The sequence below is a fragment of the Anomalospiza imberbis genome, chromosome Z, assembly GCF_031753505.1.
Source record: "Anomalospiza imberbis isolate Cuckoo-Finch-1a 21T00152 chromosome Z, ASM3175350v1, whole genome shotgun sequence".
Taxonomy (NCBI): domain Eukaryota; kingdom Metazoa; phylum Chordata; class Aves; order Passeriformes; family Viduidae; genus Anomalospiza; species Anomalospiza imberbis.
This window is the reverse complement of record NC_089721.1, coordinates 30881600-30898197: the sequence shown is the minus strand read 5'-3', so window position 1 is coordinate 30898197 and position 16598 is coordinate 30881600. Positions and strand designations below refer to the sequence as shown.

The following is a 16598-nucleotide window of genomic DNA, read 5'->3' as shown; positions in this document are numbered from 1 at the left end:
ATATGTTGCATGATATGACCTAGAAATTGAAATCTGAAAACTTAAAAAACTGGAGAAATATTGCAGTATTCCTGATCAAAAGTGTTTAAATATACACTGAGCATTTAATACCTAGTAAATTAGTACACAAACCCACTGACAGGCTGTTGCAAGATCTGCTTGTTTGAATTTGTATGTGTGTTTTCAGATATTTAGGTCATTATTTTAAGGTGAAATTCTCATATAATAAATGACTGTCAAACAGCATCTTTTCACTCAGTTAAAGTAAGTTTTTACTAAGTCCCACCTAGTGAATCTACTGACTGATATGAGGTTTTTCATTACCTTTTGTTCATGTTTGCCCCTTGTAGCCAACATAGCCAGTGAAACAAATTTAATGTGTTTTGATTTAGAGTTTAAAAAAACCCTAGCCTGTTAACAAGACACTGAAGCCTTTATTTTTGATAATCTTAATCAGAAATTTGAGGCAAATGTAACTTCCAAGTCCTTGTTGATTTTGCATTGCTGCCACTTGTCATGGTTTGACACTGGCACGATGCCAGCGCCCCCATGAAAATGTACTTTTCTAAATAATTGCTGTGAGATGTGATCAGGAACAGAGCAGAGCAGGCCCAAGCTTAGTAACAAAGAAAAGAACTTTATTAAACTACTACTACTATAAAAACTACAAACACTAAATCCTGGATGAAGACTTTCCAAAACACCCCTCCTCCTCCCACCTAATTTCCAAACAAACTCAACAGTGAGACACCACCCAGGATCCTGATCAAGTTGCCATCCTTCAGATATTCAAACACTCAATCTTTCAAGGGAGACGGGAGTCTCTCCTGTGCCACAGACTCCCCAGGAAACACAATTGCCACCCTTGGGTTTCCATGTCACACATGGCAACCGCCCGGAGAAAATCTGCCATGGTGACACTCTCCTTTCCATGTCACAGTGCTCTCACCACCGGGCATGGACAGACTGCTCATAGGGCTCCTTTAAGGATGCTTTGCCATGGACCAAAAGTGACAACAGTTCAGTTTCTCATTTTGGGACTACAGTCCCCGCTATTTTCCCCTGGGGCTGAGAGTCCAAGTACAGAGGTCTTCTTCTCCTCTTCTTCTTCCTTGAAGACAGAGGGCTTCTCCACACCTTCTCCAACTCTCCTTGTTCTCTCTACTCCTCTGCTGGTAATCACTGAAACAAGTCTCTCGGCACACCAACGCACCCCCCTAAGTGCAGCTTCTGTTAGGAGAATTTGGTTCAGTCTATGGCTAACAAAAAAAGTCCAGCCGCAAGCCAATCCATCATCTCCTTCCAACTCAAAAATTTCCTCTTCCATCATCTCTGATCCCAGATTGTCTCTCTTCTACTTCAAATCAAGGAGGAGTAATATTTTACAAAGCCTTCATTTCTCAGGAAAGGGTTAAAAGCTCAGACTCCCTGGACGGCTGAAATCTCTGCCCAGCAGCCGATTCCCAAGGCCAAGGCTGGGCGCCTTCCCCGCCTCTCCTTCTCTTCCGCGCCGGCAAAGTTACAGGTGCCGTCCGGACTCTCTATCTCTTCCCTCTGGGTGGGGATGACAAAGACATCTCCGCTTCTCTCCACCCTTCCGTCCACAGGAGCTGGCTCGGTTCCAGTCCTTCTACCCCTCGGCTCACCTCTACCAGGCCTCATGGTTTCCCCTCCCCCACCCAGCCCATGGCTGGGCAGGGGAGATCTGCACAGCACCCTGACCGGAACCAAAGAGAGCGAGCTCTTGGGAGTTCTTGCTTTTAACCCCCTGTGTTCTCAGAGGCGTATCCCTATCTTCAGTGGTCACTTCAGGTGCCAATATCCAAACTTGACCACTGATTGGTTTGACCCAACTTCCTGAAAAAATCACTTCCGTGTCAAACCACAACACCACTTAAGAAAAAGCACTACATGGAGTGTTTATAGGTTGACCGTTTTATATGTTTTATCTGTTAATTTACCAGTATACTTACTAAGAAATATTTTAGAGATTGCAGGACTGTTTTGAAGGGCCAAAACAAAATCATAAATCATGTTACTTATGATGATTTTGTCCATTTATTAACATGCCATTTTATGTTCAGTGAACAGAGTGAAAGGGAGAAATACCACTGTCCAGAAACTGGACTACTCTTTTACAGTACTGCAGGAAAAAAATTAAGCCACCGCAGAAGCAGGTAGCTGTTGTAGAGAGGAAAAAAAAGATAGCAGTGGCTTCCATTAAAAATGCTAAACAAACCAATGAAAAATTTTAAGTCAGCTACATTTGGCTGATCAGAGACTTCAAGTTAATAAACTGACAATAGAGATAAAGTAATTTTTATTATAGTGTCTTGCAATGCTCACCTTAATTCTAGTACAAATCTGTGGAATTTGGATAACATTAATTCTTTGTATTTTTATTTATTATAGTCAAAATGATGAAATATTATATATTACCATGTATTGTAAAATGTAGGTGAACCTAGTGGGAAGAAATGATGATGTCTAACTCCAGTTCAGACGGCTGAATGATTTCTTTATTATAATTATGTTATAATACATTAATATACTATATAAAGGAAGATACTAAAACTACATACTTACTTTTCTAACTACTAAATCTAGCTAACTAACAACTTGTGACTTTCTCTCGAGAGTCTAGACACAGGTGGATTTGATTGGCCATGAGGCTCAAACAATTGTTACTAGAATTCAATTAAGTAATCTCCCCAGGTAAATAGTTCTCTAAACACATTCCACATGGGAAGAACAAGGAGCAGAAATAGAAATTGTTTTCTCTTTCTTTCTCTCTGTGCATTTTTATGAAAAATCTTGAAAGAGAGAGAAATGTGCTTACCACAACCATGCTTTGTGTGGGCCAGTTATTATGTACAGATGATATTGAGGCTACTGTATCAACACAATTCATTTATCCTTTTGAAAATAAAGTGGTCTTCATGCTGATGTTTTACATGTATTCAGATGAATGAGGTAAGTTTCACTTTTAGCCTGTGATATGCAAACCTTCCTGAGAATCTGGTCAGTCCAGAACTAGTACCTGTTCGTCTGTGAAGAGCAGGCACGGTCTCCATACACCCCAAGAGAACTAGAGTTTTCTTCCGAAGGGGACTTAGACCTGTTCCATATCTATTTAATCCCATCTCTCTCTGTTAATGTGAAAAGCCAAAAAAAACAAAGTTTATGGAAATAGAGACTAGTAAAATAGTTAATTAACAACCCAAGGACACAAACTTTCTTCTCTGCTTCAGTCTTCATTTCTACTTAATCCTTTTCAATCCTATTACTCCTTTCTGGTTTTCCCCATTCTCATGTATATATGTATTTTGTGTTAATCTATATGCAGCTCCTCAGCTGGAATTCTTTTCTGTTCATACTGTAGTGATTGGCCTGCCCTTTATAGAGCTGAATCAACAAACACTTATGCAGTAATTGTCTCCTGTTGGTCACACACACATCCTGCTTCCAGAATTATAGTGCTACAACAGATGGACTTGCTGGAAGGAGGCAGACATTAAAAAAGAAATCAAATCCCTTCCCCCTCAAACTTCTCTGTGTTTTTGTCTTTGCACAGAAGGCAGAAGCAGTATCAGGAGCAGCACTTTTCACTTTCTTAGGACTAGGGAACTGCTAATTTCTAGAGGAGGGAAAACTTCATTTCTGTTACTCATTTTGCATAACTATATATGTGTAATGAATTGTTTAAAAAGAGTTTCCAAGATCATTGGGAAGGTCTGCCTATCTTACAAACAATATAATCAATATAAAGTTTCATGGACAGTATAAACTTCACAGGGAACTGTATGTGTAATTTAGCAAAAATGTTCTGATTTCTCAGACGTCTTCATGATTTGCATTCCTAGAAGACTACTCCTTAGGTGTCCACTGAAGAGCAATGTGAGAGATAAAACAAAAAAATGCTGTTATCAGGGAACTGGTTAAAAAAAAAAAGAAAATGGGGGAACAAAATTTTTGTAAATATAAGACCTGCTGTAATGGAAAAGACTGACTAAAATAAAAATAGCTTGGCTTTAAAACCAAACTGGTTTTTTATCACTCAGTTTTTCTAGAAGGTTTAAAAAAAAGGTCGTTGGTCTGTTTAAAAGGTGGTGCATTCTAAGCGAAAATAAATAAAGGGCGTTTCGGGTACTCAAGTAAAAAATCTTTATTAGGCATGCACATTTTTTTCCTTCTCAGCAAACAATTCAAATTCCCTTTCTTACGACTAATTACTCTTCAGGTGCCATACTAGTGCTACCAAGTGGGAAATTTAAAGCAGAGGCTTGGGCTACTTGCCAAGTGAAAATTAAGGAGGAAAAGAACCTATACAGTCATTGCAGGGTACACTCATGTTTTAGAGAGGGAACCCTGATTCAGACAGATCTAATGGTTCTAAAGCACACTCTTGTGTGGGGGACTTGTATGGGTTTTTTGTTTGGGTTTTGTTGTGGTTTTTTTTTTTTGGTAAGAAATACTATCTAGAAGTGAAGCTTTAAGATACTGCAAGGGAAATAATGTTTTTTAAGGTTCTTTGTTAATACTTTTGTTACTTTAGATTTTAAAATTTTCTTGAGAGATAGAAGGTAAAAAACAAGCAGTCAAACCATGGAAAAAAATATTGACACAATCTCTGGATTTGGAGAAAATCTTAAATACTTCAAGAGTGCCAAAATTACTAATATCCAAAAATAAGCATCTGCGGTTAACTGCCATAGTCATAAAGTTCTGGGCAAACTTACATTAATAGTGAACTTTTGGTCCTAGGCTAAGGTAAGTTTAGCAGTCTAGCAACTGTAAACATTAGCATCATGGCTTGGACAAATTCAGCCATTTTGCCTGAATTTATCTAAGAAAATAAATCCTTTAGCAGACAAGGACAGATGTTTGTGCAGTCAGTCCTTCATTTTAGTCCCCAGGGACTCTAGAAGATCAACTCTAGATTTAAGATTTAAATGCTCCAGATGTTCATTTTGAGACAGATTTCACAGTTCATGCAACCAAAGGACTGTCTAGTATCTGTTGATTTTCAGAACATATACATGCATGGTTGTGTGTATTTTTCTTGAAAATCCACTCAGGCACGCGTGTAGGTGTATATTTGTCTGCTCTTAAGAGTTCAGAATTCTGGATTTAATTTTGGTTTTCTTTAGCCTTATAAATGCTTTGAAGTAGTGTAGATATCTGGCTTTTTTTGATTTCTGCAAAAGCAATTCCTTGCATATTTAAAAAAAATGGCTGTGAAGTGACTGCACATGTGAGAATCAACACTTGCATTCTCCAAGGATTCACAATAACACTGAGTCAAGACCATCTGTACAAGAAGTACGGTAGTTACATTTTGTTATTGGTGTATAGAAATCACAGCTGGAGCAGATACTTAATGTGGAAGCCATGGTATTTATTATTTTCTTAGTTTCTAAAAAAAGCATTTAAAAGAAATCGTTGCAAAAAATCAGGATCTTTTCTCTAAGGTTTAGTATTCTTTCTACTCATTTCTATCATTGAATGCTTATAAGAAGAGTGGTTTTATTGCATACAACACAAGAATCATAATTAGTTTTATGCAGTGTCATTCTTGTGGCAAAAATCCAGACAAAGTATATTGAATAAGAATTTTAAACCATAAGTAGTTTAAGTCACTAGTGCTTCTCTTATTCATTTGAAGACTATTCAAATGTCCACTGCTCAAATGTACCATATTTTTGCATCTCCAGTACTCCAGTGTTTCTCAGGTGATGTTATAGGAAAGCTGCATTTCTTTACGGAATACTGTGGGCAATTGCAAAGTGCCTGTGTAAGTCTACTTCAGCAGGAAAATTGAATCTCAGAGTAAGAACAAGTCAACCAGTCAAATGCTGACATTCTTTGAAGAGGATAATGTGAAGGTTTAAGTAAAGTTTTTTTTTCAGATGCCTTCCTGCAGATATATTACTACACTTCTGCTGAACTGGGAAGGTGCTTTTAATTTTTTTTAGAAGCATAATTTAAATCTGACTCAGACTACACTTCTTTTTCTGAGAGCATTTTAAATTTAACTCCAAACTTTATTTTAGCTATTTGATTTTTCACTTTTCTTAGAATTTTAATGGAACTCTTTTCCCCTGAGATCATAGTTGGTTTATCTAGCAGATTATCTCAAGCATAGAAAGGTATGAGCATGAAAAGTAGAAAAGCACAGTGCTAAAGAAAGCTTTTTATACTTTAAAGGTTGTGACTTACTTTACATATTCTCTTGACTATTTTTTATTGCTCAGTGTATCCAAGAATAGACCAGAGTTTGGTGTTGCATCTGCAAAACCAGCATCACAGCTTCACTTCTCTCATGCACCCAAATAAAAGTAAATCAGCCAATTTAGTCTTATTCAGTTGCACTGAAACAAAGAAGAAACTGATGATAAATTTAGATGCATTGGAAATTATTGACTGAAGTATTATTTTATGCAAAGATCTCACTTAAACTCTGGTTTTCATTGAGGATTTTTCACTCTTCAAAGATGTATTATCGCACTCAGTATAACTATTATATTTTTATATATATAAATATTTATAACAATTCATGTATGTTTGTGGTTTCCTTGAAGTAAATGTTAGGAATAAATTTCAAATTATAAATGGAATTTTATTTGTAATTATCCTGCAGTAGCTGAAACTGCTTTTGCAATTTCCTCACGTTTTCTTCGTTCCAGCAAATGTGTAATTACTTGGACAGATTTTATGGGCTTTCTAGATAATGTGGTCCAGTTAGAAGTGGTTGTAAACCTATCCAGTTATTTCCTGTCAAAACACTTTTATAAATGTCCTGGTTTTATGTATTTGAAGTCTTTTACATGGATGCACTCCAGAGCATTTGTGTATTTTTATTAAGTTCATTAAAGAGATTCTACATTTAGTGTCACCTCTTCTAAGTCGAGTGTTGGATTGTCTTCTTTCTCTGGCAGCATGAAAAGATATTTCTCATTATGTATATTAGATAATTTTAATGATATCTACAGAAGATCTGAATGATAAAATTTTATTAAAAGTTTTATAATTACTGAAATTTGGAAGACTTTAAGTTAAGCAAAAATAGTAATTTATAGAAATAAACTTTATATAAAGTTATTGCTACCTCAGTAGCAGTATGCAGGAATTCTGACTTTCATATATATAACTAGTAGAAGAAAGAAAAAGCAGAGATGCTTATAATGACCACATATTTTATTCAGTAAAAATAATCTTATAAGAATTCAATTTGCTTCTGCTCTATTAAACAATGTCCCTTTCCATTCTTACATGGCAAAGTTAAGTCTGGAACCTCTTGCTAGTATCTATCTTAAAAATAAAAACCCTGTATAAAACATATTTAACACTTTGGACAAACTTGATGCAGAATCATTTCTGCAGCTCTCAACCTTTGTCACAGATTGTAATGAAACAGCCAGAGAATTCTGTGAAGCTGTTTAAGCAGTCTGTTGCCAAAAACATGAGGAGAATCAAGATTTCTCTCCCCTTCTTTAGAAGCATACAGATAATCTTGTCCTAACTACTTTTAATAAAAGTAGTTTAGGTTAATATATGGGAATTGCAATCTTCGCGCCCAGTACGCCAAAAGAAGTAAACAAGGTTTCTCAAAAATATTTGAAAGTCAGACCAGCAAATTTTCTATTCTTCTTTTTCTTAAAATACAACAGAAGTTGAAAGGTAAACCAGAAGGGATAAACCTATGATAAACCAGGATATACTAGGATACTGCTGACCTTTCCAGAGTTTGCAAATACAATCTAAGACAGCAGAGGTTTACCTAATAATTGAAATAAACTGTGTATCCGCATGAGACTGATGTTTTCTCAAAATTAGATTGAGAAATTCTGGTTTTTACTTCTGACATCACACTGCTTTTACCCATGTTTATATGTGTCTTGAAATGATCTCTTTATAGGCACAGTATATAGATAAAAGCTCAAACACACTCCCAGTTAATGTGTTCTTGAGAGAGAGACTCACAGTGTTGTTCCAGACCTGAGCAGGAACATTATCTTTAGGCAGGAAAAATTGTCTGTAATGTACTTCAAAGCTCAGGTTTTTTGAATTTAATTTAAATTTCTTGGCTCTACTTGTAGTTTTTGAAGGCTTTGTATTGACAATATTGAGAAGAATAGGTTCTGCTTGGTTGTAGTTTTATTAAAACTTTGCTGAGCCTAATAAATCGAACATCAGCGTATGCAGTCACACTTACAAAGGCTGGGAACAGAGACAGAAAATACTCTGTGACCTCTGAGGCTAGAATTCACCTTTTTCAAGTCCTACTCCAAAATTCTACCTCAAATGAAACAGTCAAATATGTTTACTCAAACAGTACCGTTACTAAATGGGGAAATCTGTAATGCAGCCTCTGACCACTGACTCAGTATTGCTTCTTGAGTTGACTTGGAAATAAAATAAGGAATAGCCAAGGGTAAACATGAAAGTTTTAAAATGCATCTTTGCCAGAATGCTTTAGTTATTTTGATATTTTCCTACATCAAATACTTACAGCATCCTGAAGTTAGTTTTGTTAACGGATCTATATGTAAAATATATTTATCGCAAAACTGTGCTGTCATTATGAAACAAAAATTAACCTAAATACTTTTTACAATTTATATTGATCTTTGCAGAAGAATTACAATAGACCTGTTGCATCATTGATGAACAGCATTTAAAGTACATTACATGTAGGAAATGGGTCTCATTCATAAATTAAAAAGAACAATTGGCATGAACTAGGACTACTAGACTTGTGCTTCTTATGATTTACACTAGACTTATGTCCAAATGAAATAACTTAGTGATAGGTAAATCCTAGAAAAATACATTATGAATAAAAACTATGAAAACTACATGAAGTTCAGACAATATACATACAATCAATACAATTTATATTGGTGTATCATGTAGAAATACTAATAAGCATTTTTTTATATTACAAGAAAGAACCTGTATCAAAAGAATTAGCATGTTATTGTAATGTTACAGAGGTTGTACACATTTCTGCAGGTATAGCTAATATATCTATGTCCAGTAGCTTAATATAGTAATGGAACGGACATTTAGATTATATAGATGATACAGAAGATATCCTATAACTTTTATGCTACTAATTTCATGTGATATGAGCTTCTTTTATTGAGCTTCCCTGTGATTTGATAAAACTTTCCTTTGCATTGGCTCTTAAACTTACTGATGGAAAAAATACCATGAAGCAAAACAGAACTCAATTTGCTTTTTTTTAGAGGAAAAAAATTCCCAAATAATATACAACTTGAGACCTGGAAAAAGTCAACATATACTATCATAATAGGATTTCCTTTTGTGTTCACAGGAGTGTTTTTATTTAATTCACTGTAATCTGCTAATTAATTAAAGTTAAGCGTAAAGCTACACTGGATTCTTGAACCTTCTCTACTATGTAACATTCTACAGATAATATATAGTTTTGTCAGAGAATATTTATTCACCATTACATCTCACAAAAAGAAGGTGATTGATTTGGGAATAATTATTCATATGTTACCAAGAGATTACATTTCAGATCTGGCAGATTAGATTTTCTAAGAGATCATCACAGAAAACTAGTTTGCATTGCAGTTGGACCAGTACTCCTAGATTTGCTGACCGGCACAGTCTATTAATTATTCATTATTAGTAACTACTGCTACTAACTATGGAAGTGATTTTACTAAACCCTTTATGTATGTGCTTATTTCCAGAGTTCAAGGAAGTTTCAAGACATCCTATTTATCATGGTAAAATTAAGTTTTATTGTCTCTAATCTTCCATATATATCTCCCTATATTGAGGTGTTTCTTTTTGTTTTCAGCCTTTGGAGAAGGAGCAACAACAGGGGATGTAGCTGCAAATTTTTGTTAATATTCTCTGATTTAGTATTCTGAAAGACTGTGAAATAACATGCAAGAAATAGCTACTTTGGATTTCCATCAGCCATATATCCTCCCTTGGAAGCCCCAGTTCTCCTCCTGTTTTTTGTGATGGATTTTTACCTAACAGTCACTCTTTTCTCTCCTTCCCAGCCTAGATAAATGTTTTCCCAATTATGTTCTTACGAAAAGTTTTCAAGACTCATGAGAAATTGGGGAGATAATTTTCTATTGTGAACATTGAGTTGATTCTCCTGCACTCTCCCAATGGCCTCTTCTATGTTACTTCTCCTTTCCTTTGCTCCTGTCCTAATCTGTTAAATAAATTTTTCTCAATGTAAAGATACAGAACAGAAGATTGGTGGAGGAGAGTGCTTAGTATGGTTAGCAAGGTACACACATGGACTAGAGGAATTGGTGAAAGACAGTTCTTTATTTGAGGAGTTGCATTTTCTATGAAGTTGGATGAGTAGGGTCATGGGATTTCAAAAACAGCTCTGTGACTTGAAAGTATCAGAAATTTTATAAGCACATTCACTCATTTTTGTTGTGTGCCTCTGTGCAACAGTCATTGCTTATTGAAGTGTAAATATGAAATAAATATTCAAAAATTGTCTCCACCATACTTGGTTTTTCATATATTTGGATTGGAGCTAAGCATTGCTACATGGAACACAATGGAGACTCAACGTCTCAAGTCATGCCTTAAGGTTAAATTGATGCATATAAGTACCATTTAATCATTTTCACTATCTCAGAATCTCACGTACCATGAACTTTTTTTTCAGTTTATCCCTCACATCAATGATAACATTATTATTTTCACCAGGATAATGGTTTACACATCACATATTGCGGCTTTGCATTCTTTTCCCCGGTCCCGGGCAGCTCTGGGGAGCCCGGCTAAAGGCGCTGTTTCTCGGTGTGATCGGGGCGCTGCACAGCCCGGGCACTGTGGCATTTAGTGCACCAGCGGGGGCTGGCCGCACTTCGTGACTGTCACTGGGGCGAGGCAAAGAGGCGAAGGAGGCACTCCTTGTCCTTACGGTTGGCTGGAGAGGGTTTATTGTCGCGTGGGGCTGCGATGGAGAACCGCGGCTGCTCCCTAGCGCCGCATGGACAAAATGGCCCTGAACAAAGGGGCACGTGGGGTTTTATACGGGGCGGGCTGATGGGGGTGGAAGCCCCCCTCGCCCATTGGGGACAGACGACAGGGGAGTGACATGGACTACGGTAACTGATAGGAACACGACAGGGGTGTGTGCTGTGTTCCGGGACGAATGGGAATGCAGGGACGGGGTAACAGACACAGAACTCTCAGGAGTGGATGGGGGGGTGGTTACAGGACTGGCATGGTGATGCTCCAATGGTAAGTGACCCGGAGAGGACCACAGCGTGGGGAACATGGGGGTACACAGGGGTACACAGAACCGGCTAACTAACGTACATCATAACCCCTAATCTGAACCCAAACCCGGGATGCAACAACATATCTATTTTATCTGGATATACTATGAAATAAATTACTGTCTTTTTGCTGTTTGTTTTAGAAGTAAAATCTTGCAATCATTTTTTAAAAATTAGTGGCAGCGTAAAAAATCCAAGTCAGTGCAGTAGGATATCTTCAGTCATTGACAATTACTGTTAAGTTTTCAATCATCCACCAGATTGAAGAGTTATGGATTGTTATGATCTCACAGTGTTTTTAATGAGCAAATCATTACATCATAATGAAAACCAATACATTGTTCAAGTTTCACGTTGAGTGAGGCTGAATGGCTGTCTCTTGGGAACCAGAGACTCTAAAGAAAAATGAGAGTCCTAGGAGGTAATGCTGAGCATGAACTCCCATTACCATTTTAAAAATTACAGTTCTCAAATGTATGAACTGGAATCTGTATAAGAGGAGTGGAAAGAATATGTTTTCTTGGACTGGCATAATTGGACTGGTCTTAGAATAATGTGTGTAGTTCTAATACACAGAATCCAAATTAAACTAATTTTAAAAGCATCTGAGAACTTGCGGGGAGGATTTGAAAATACATTGTTCCGGAGAACGAGTGTGAGGTTTTCAGAGAGCAGATTAGCAGGTAACTCAAGTTTAAATATCTGAGAAAAAAAAAATCTTGTAGAGCCATCAGTCTGGCAGATGAAGATTGAAAAAATAGCAAAGATAGAAACATACAAGATATGAGATCTGTAATTTTTAGGTGACTGTAATTGACTCCTGCCAATTGGAGTCAGTCAACTGCAATGATATTGGCCACTAATCTAAAAAGGAAGAATTAGAGAGAAATTTGAGAGAAATCAGCTGCTTGTGGTTAGCTGTGGGCAGATTCTTTGTTAAAGGAATAAAAAAAATGTTGGGTATGTAGGATGCATGAAAAAGTAACAGAGTATTTGTTTGATTACAGGAGCGTAATAAATGGGAAGTATGAACAGGAAGGTAAATTCTCAACTTCAGTAATGCTGTTCCCTCAACTGAAGCAATGATGGAAGAAACGAGTTTATATCATAGAGCTCAGGAGGGCAACAGTATTTTTTAAATTAATGCTAAAATATGTTTAGTGCTGCAGAAAAGAGATGTAAACATGGATGATAAATTTAAAATAGTCAAACCACTTGTTTTTAAGGATCTACCTGAAGCCAACAGGAGTGCTATAATAGTGTTCAAACATCAGGTTATAAGGAAGAGAAATTCTGAGGCAGAGGAAGAAGTCATCACCACTGAAGACATACACATCTGAAGTCACAGCACAGGGAAGGTGGTATTGAAATGAAGTAACCCAAAGGAAATGCCAGTTCCATATGTGCAACAAGAGCATTTAAAGATAATTAGTCTTAAGCAGAAAATGTGCAGAGCAGGAAAAATGTCTTCTTTGTGTAATGTACACAGAATATAGGATTATGTTAGTCTTATAAAACCCTTTAAATGTTGCTGACTGCAGAGCTGAGAGAAGATTAAAGTATTTGATATAGGTAGTATGTAAGTTGGTAAAGGAAAATGCAGGCAAGGCAAGATAAATTATGATTTTTTAAATATTTACTTCATATTTTACCAGGAGGATTAAGCATAAGAAAATACATTTTTAGTGAGGTAGTCGTGATATTTTTAAGGAAAAAGCTTTCCATTTTAATTGGAGGCATAGAGACAGTTTAATTTTAATTTTTTTTTAGTCAAAATCTTGATAAAGTACTCAAGCTAAGATATTTTGTTGAAGGTTTAGCTTCAAAACAGTAAAAATACTTACTTCCCAAAGTATTGTTTTCAATATAAACTATGGCAGAAAAAAAAAAACAACTAGATTTCCTATGAGAAAAATGAGGGAGAGGCATTATAATAAAAAATAATTTCAATTAAAAATCTACAGGTGCTGCACTTACTTGAAAACTTTACAATCTCTGTCACCAAAAGACTAAGATATGAGGAAGCCTAAGTGGTAGGAGATATAAATTTCTGTTGTTATTTTAGAAAGGCCTATACTGGGGACTGAAACTACAGGTAGTATATGATGATTAACAGTCTCCAGACTTCTAGTCTGAGTAGTTACTCTGAAGAAGATAAAAGCATATTTTCAATTATCATAATTTTTATCAAAAGTCATTATATATAGCTTAGTGTGCATTTTATTGCAGCCCACTGCCATAGATACTACTGTGTACAGTTCAAAATGTCCTTTTATTTTTTTGAGAATTCCTCCAAGGACTGTGAATATTGGATTTTCCTGTGTTTTTTATATTTCTGTCAGGCATCAGAAAAATTCCGTTTCATTGCTGTTATTCAGCTGCTGCTTTGTGTTATTTGTGACACACTTCATAAATAGGAGTTTAAAACTTCTTTATCTATACAAATACATATTTTCCTATTTACATATACTGAACTGTTTGTCTCTAGACTTGTCTTTACACTAGCAGCTTTTGTACAGTATTCATGTTATATATGTCAGATCCTCAAGGGCCATGGCTTTTGCCAGATGAAGCACTTTTGATTTTGAGGCTGATGAAACGTAGTGCTGTTATTGATCTGTGCATGACACAGCCAGTCTCTCTGCTAGCAGAGTGTAGCAACATTTATCCAGGAATTTGTGAAATGTCACTCGGATCATGTTCGTAAGATAAACTGTGCAAAATCCAGGATTCAAGCTGAGAATCCATGAGGAATTGGACGTGACTCTCTTATTCCTTCATCCCATCTTCTAGGTCAGCCAAGTGGTATTTGTTAAAACAATGTCTGTGTTTTGTATTAGGTGTTGAAGAAAGTATGATTATCACTAGGAACACCCTGTACAGTGTAGACATACAGGTTTTTAAGTCGCTTGGGAGAATAAGATTTTAAGTCGGTGAAAGTGATCTAAGCATTGCAAGTGTGTAATTTTTGTTTTCTTTGTAGCAAGTGGGTGATTCCTGTACAGCTGCAAGCAGCAAACTCTGCTTCGATTTTCTAAAGGAATTTAACTTTACTTGCTTTATTTTGTGTGGCAATTCATGTTTGTCAGTAAGATGTTAAGTTATAGTGGTTAGAAAGAATGTGTGACAGTCTACAAGTAAAACTGTTGTAATATTGATAATTACATATTTTCTTTCTTTATAAGCGAATGGCTGCACATTTTTGCTAGTATCAGAAGCAGGTCATTTAAAAAATACTGAAAACTAAGGTATGTAACAAAACTCCAAACTTCCATGTACTATTCCTCTATTTGTCACTTTTCCAAACATCTTTATAGATGGTGTTTCAGTTTAAAAAATTGTTTTCAGGTATAAAAAGACACAAAAAGCTGTAATTCTTGATTTACCTTTTTCTTTCCAAAGCTGTTATAATAGTAACAATTTTAAAGTTAGCCATTATGGAAAAAAAACATTATAACATTTTTTTCAATTTTAAACATTAAAATATTTTTTTTTAGGTCTTCTTGTATTTAATTTTAAAATTGGTTATTAGTTAAAGTAAGAAGAAAGAAGTTTTGTTGAACTAAAGTTCTGAGTTAGGCTGTCTTGGGATATTTTTCCAAAGCTAGCAAGGATTTTCTTTTATTTTTCAAAAATAATTTCTGTAGTTTGAATCCCAAAGGATAAAATCAGGATTTAATTGAAACAGCATATGTGAATGACCACAGAAATGTTCTTGAGATCTACTCCTTCAAATGTTTTCCAGCATTTTTATGTAAACAGTAAACCTAGAGGGGAGAGAGTTATTGCTGTTAGTCGTGAAAAAATACATGCATATATGAGGCCTTAATTTCAACATGTTATCCCTCCCTTTAAAAGATTACTCTATGTGAAATCCACCATAAAGTAAAACTCAGTAAATTGTGGGAAAAGTCAAAATAGTAGTTGGTTGATTTTTGGATTGGGTTGTGGCTTTTTTATTTGCTTCGGATTTTGTTTTGGTTAGTGGGATTTATTTAGTCTTGTGGATATGTGTGTTGATTTTGCAAAGATCCACAGGCTGAACAAATAGTGTGTTTCTTAGGAACACGAAGATACTTCATAGCATGAGGGCCACCAGCTTGTCAAACTACTGTTCTTCATAGCAGAGCCATTGCTAGCTTGTCAGGCATTATTTTGTGCAGAATTTCACAGAGGACATTTCCTTTTCTACTAGCAATGTCAAGGTACTCCATGTAATACTGCATCATGTGTTGGTTTGGCACCACACTCAAATCATACATTGGAAGAAAGGGACAGAACTTTAGTAAGTTATAAACATAAAAACAATGAGGAAAGGTTGAAGGTCTGTAGTTAATGAAATCTAAAAATAGTAGCAGATTAATGGTAAAGACTGAAGAAGTGTAATACCCACCTTTCCATGGATAAAAGACTATTTTAAATTAGTGGTCAATTTTTGCTTCCATATCTTTTCAAGAGAATGGATTTAATTTTTCAAAAAGGAACACTTATATATAATGCACATTTTCTCTCTGAGGACACTGAAGATGGCTGCTAGGATAATCTCTTCTGCATTTAAACAACAATTTTCAGGAATATTTTCCTTATAGTTTTTGGTACATATGCTATGTTTAATGTATTCTTGACATCTTAATGTATTCTTTCGTATTTAGCAATGAATTTTTTTGTCCCCATTCTCAAATGGAAGGCATTTTTAAATGATAATTAGCACAGGAAAGATACCTTAATAGTTCAATCTCTAGAAGCTCAAACTTGATCTCAGACTAGAAGCTAGTCCTTGAAAACTCTTACTCCTTGGACTCCAAGTCCTCTTTTTCCTCCATGCATTTTATTACTCTTTGGTTTCTAGTAAGATTTACCAGTGATCAGAAAGGAGGACTAATAACAGCTCCCACATCTTGTCCTTCAAGAAAAAGAGTTCTTTTGGACTCCTGTGGATTTCAGAAGAGGAATTTTCACCTTCACCTGTTCCTCACTGATAGGTCACTGATAGGAAAAGTACCGGTTTCCTCTTTGACGCTATTATCTTACCTGTCACAGTGAGATTTCTTTGTCTAGATTGTATTGCATGAAGGGAATTGGCATTTTTGTTAGAGCTTTGTATCGTACTCCAATTTTTTTGTTCTCACAATTCTCTGTTTCGGCTTATATGTTCAAAGTTAATGCTGGTGCTCTGTTGTCCTGGCTACTCCCTTCCACTACAGGAAGAAAATTTGAAACTTGTATCATGCTCAGGTTTACTTTGCATCACTCCATTTTACTTCTGCTGCCTAATGTGCCAGGGTCTTCAGTTCC

At 35.8% G+C, this 16598-nt stretch overlaps 1 protein-coding gene across 1 annotated transcript in view; it reads left to right on the top strand.

Moving 5' to 3' along the window:
- CNTLN (centlein) overlaps nucleotides 1-16598 on the top strand; it is a 188047-nt gene that overhangs the window by 127781 nt on the left and 43668 nt on the right. Inside the window, 3 exon segments of the mRNA XM_068177356.1 lie at nucleotides 2085-2152; nucleotides 2154-2250; nucleotides 2253-2306. Of these exon segments, the coding sequence (XP_068033457.1) occupies nucleotides 2085-2152; nucleotides 2154-2250; nucleotides 2253-2306 (219 nt within the window).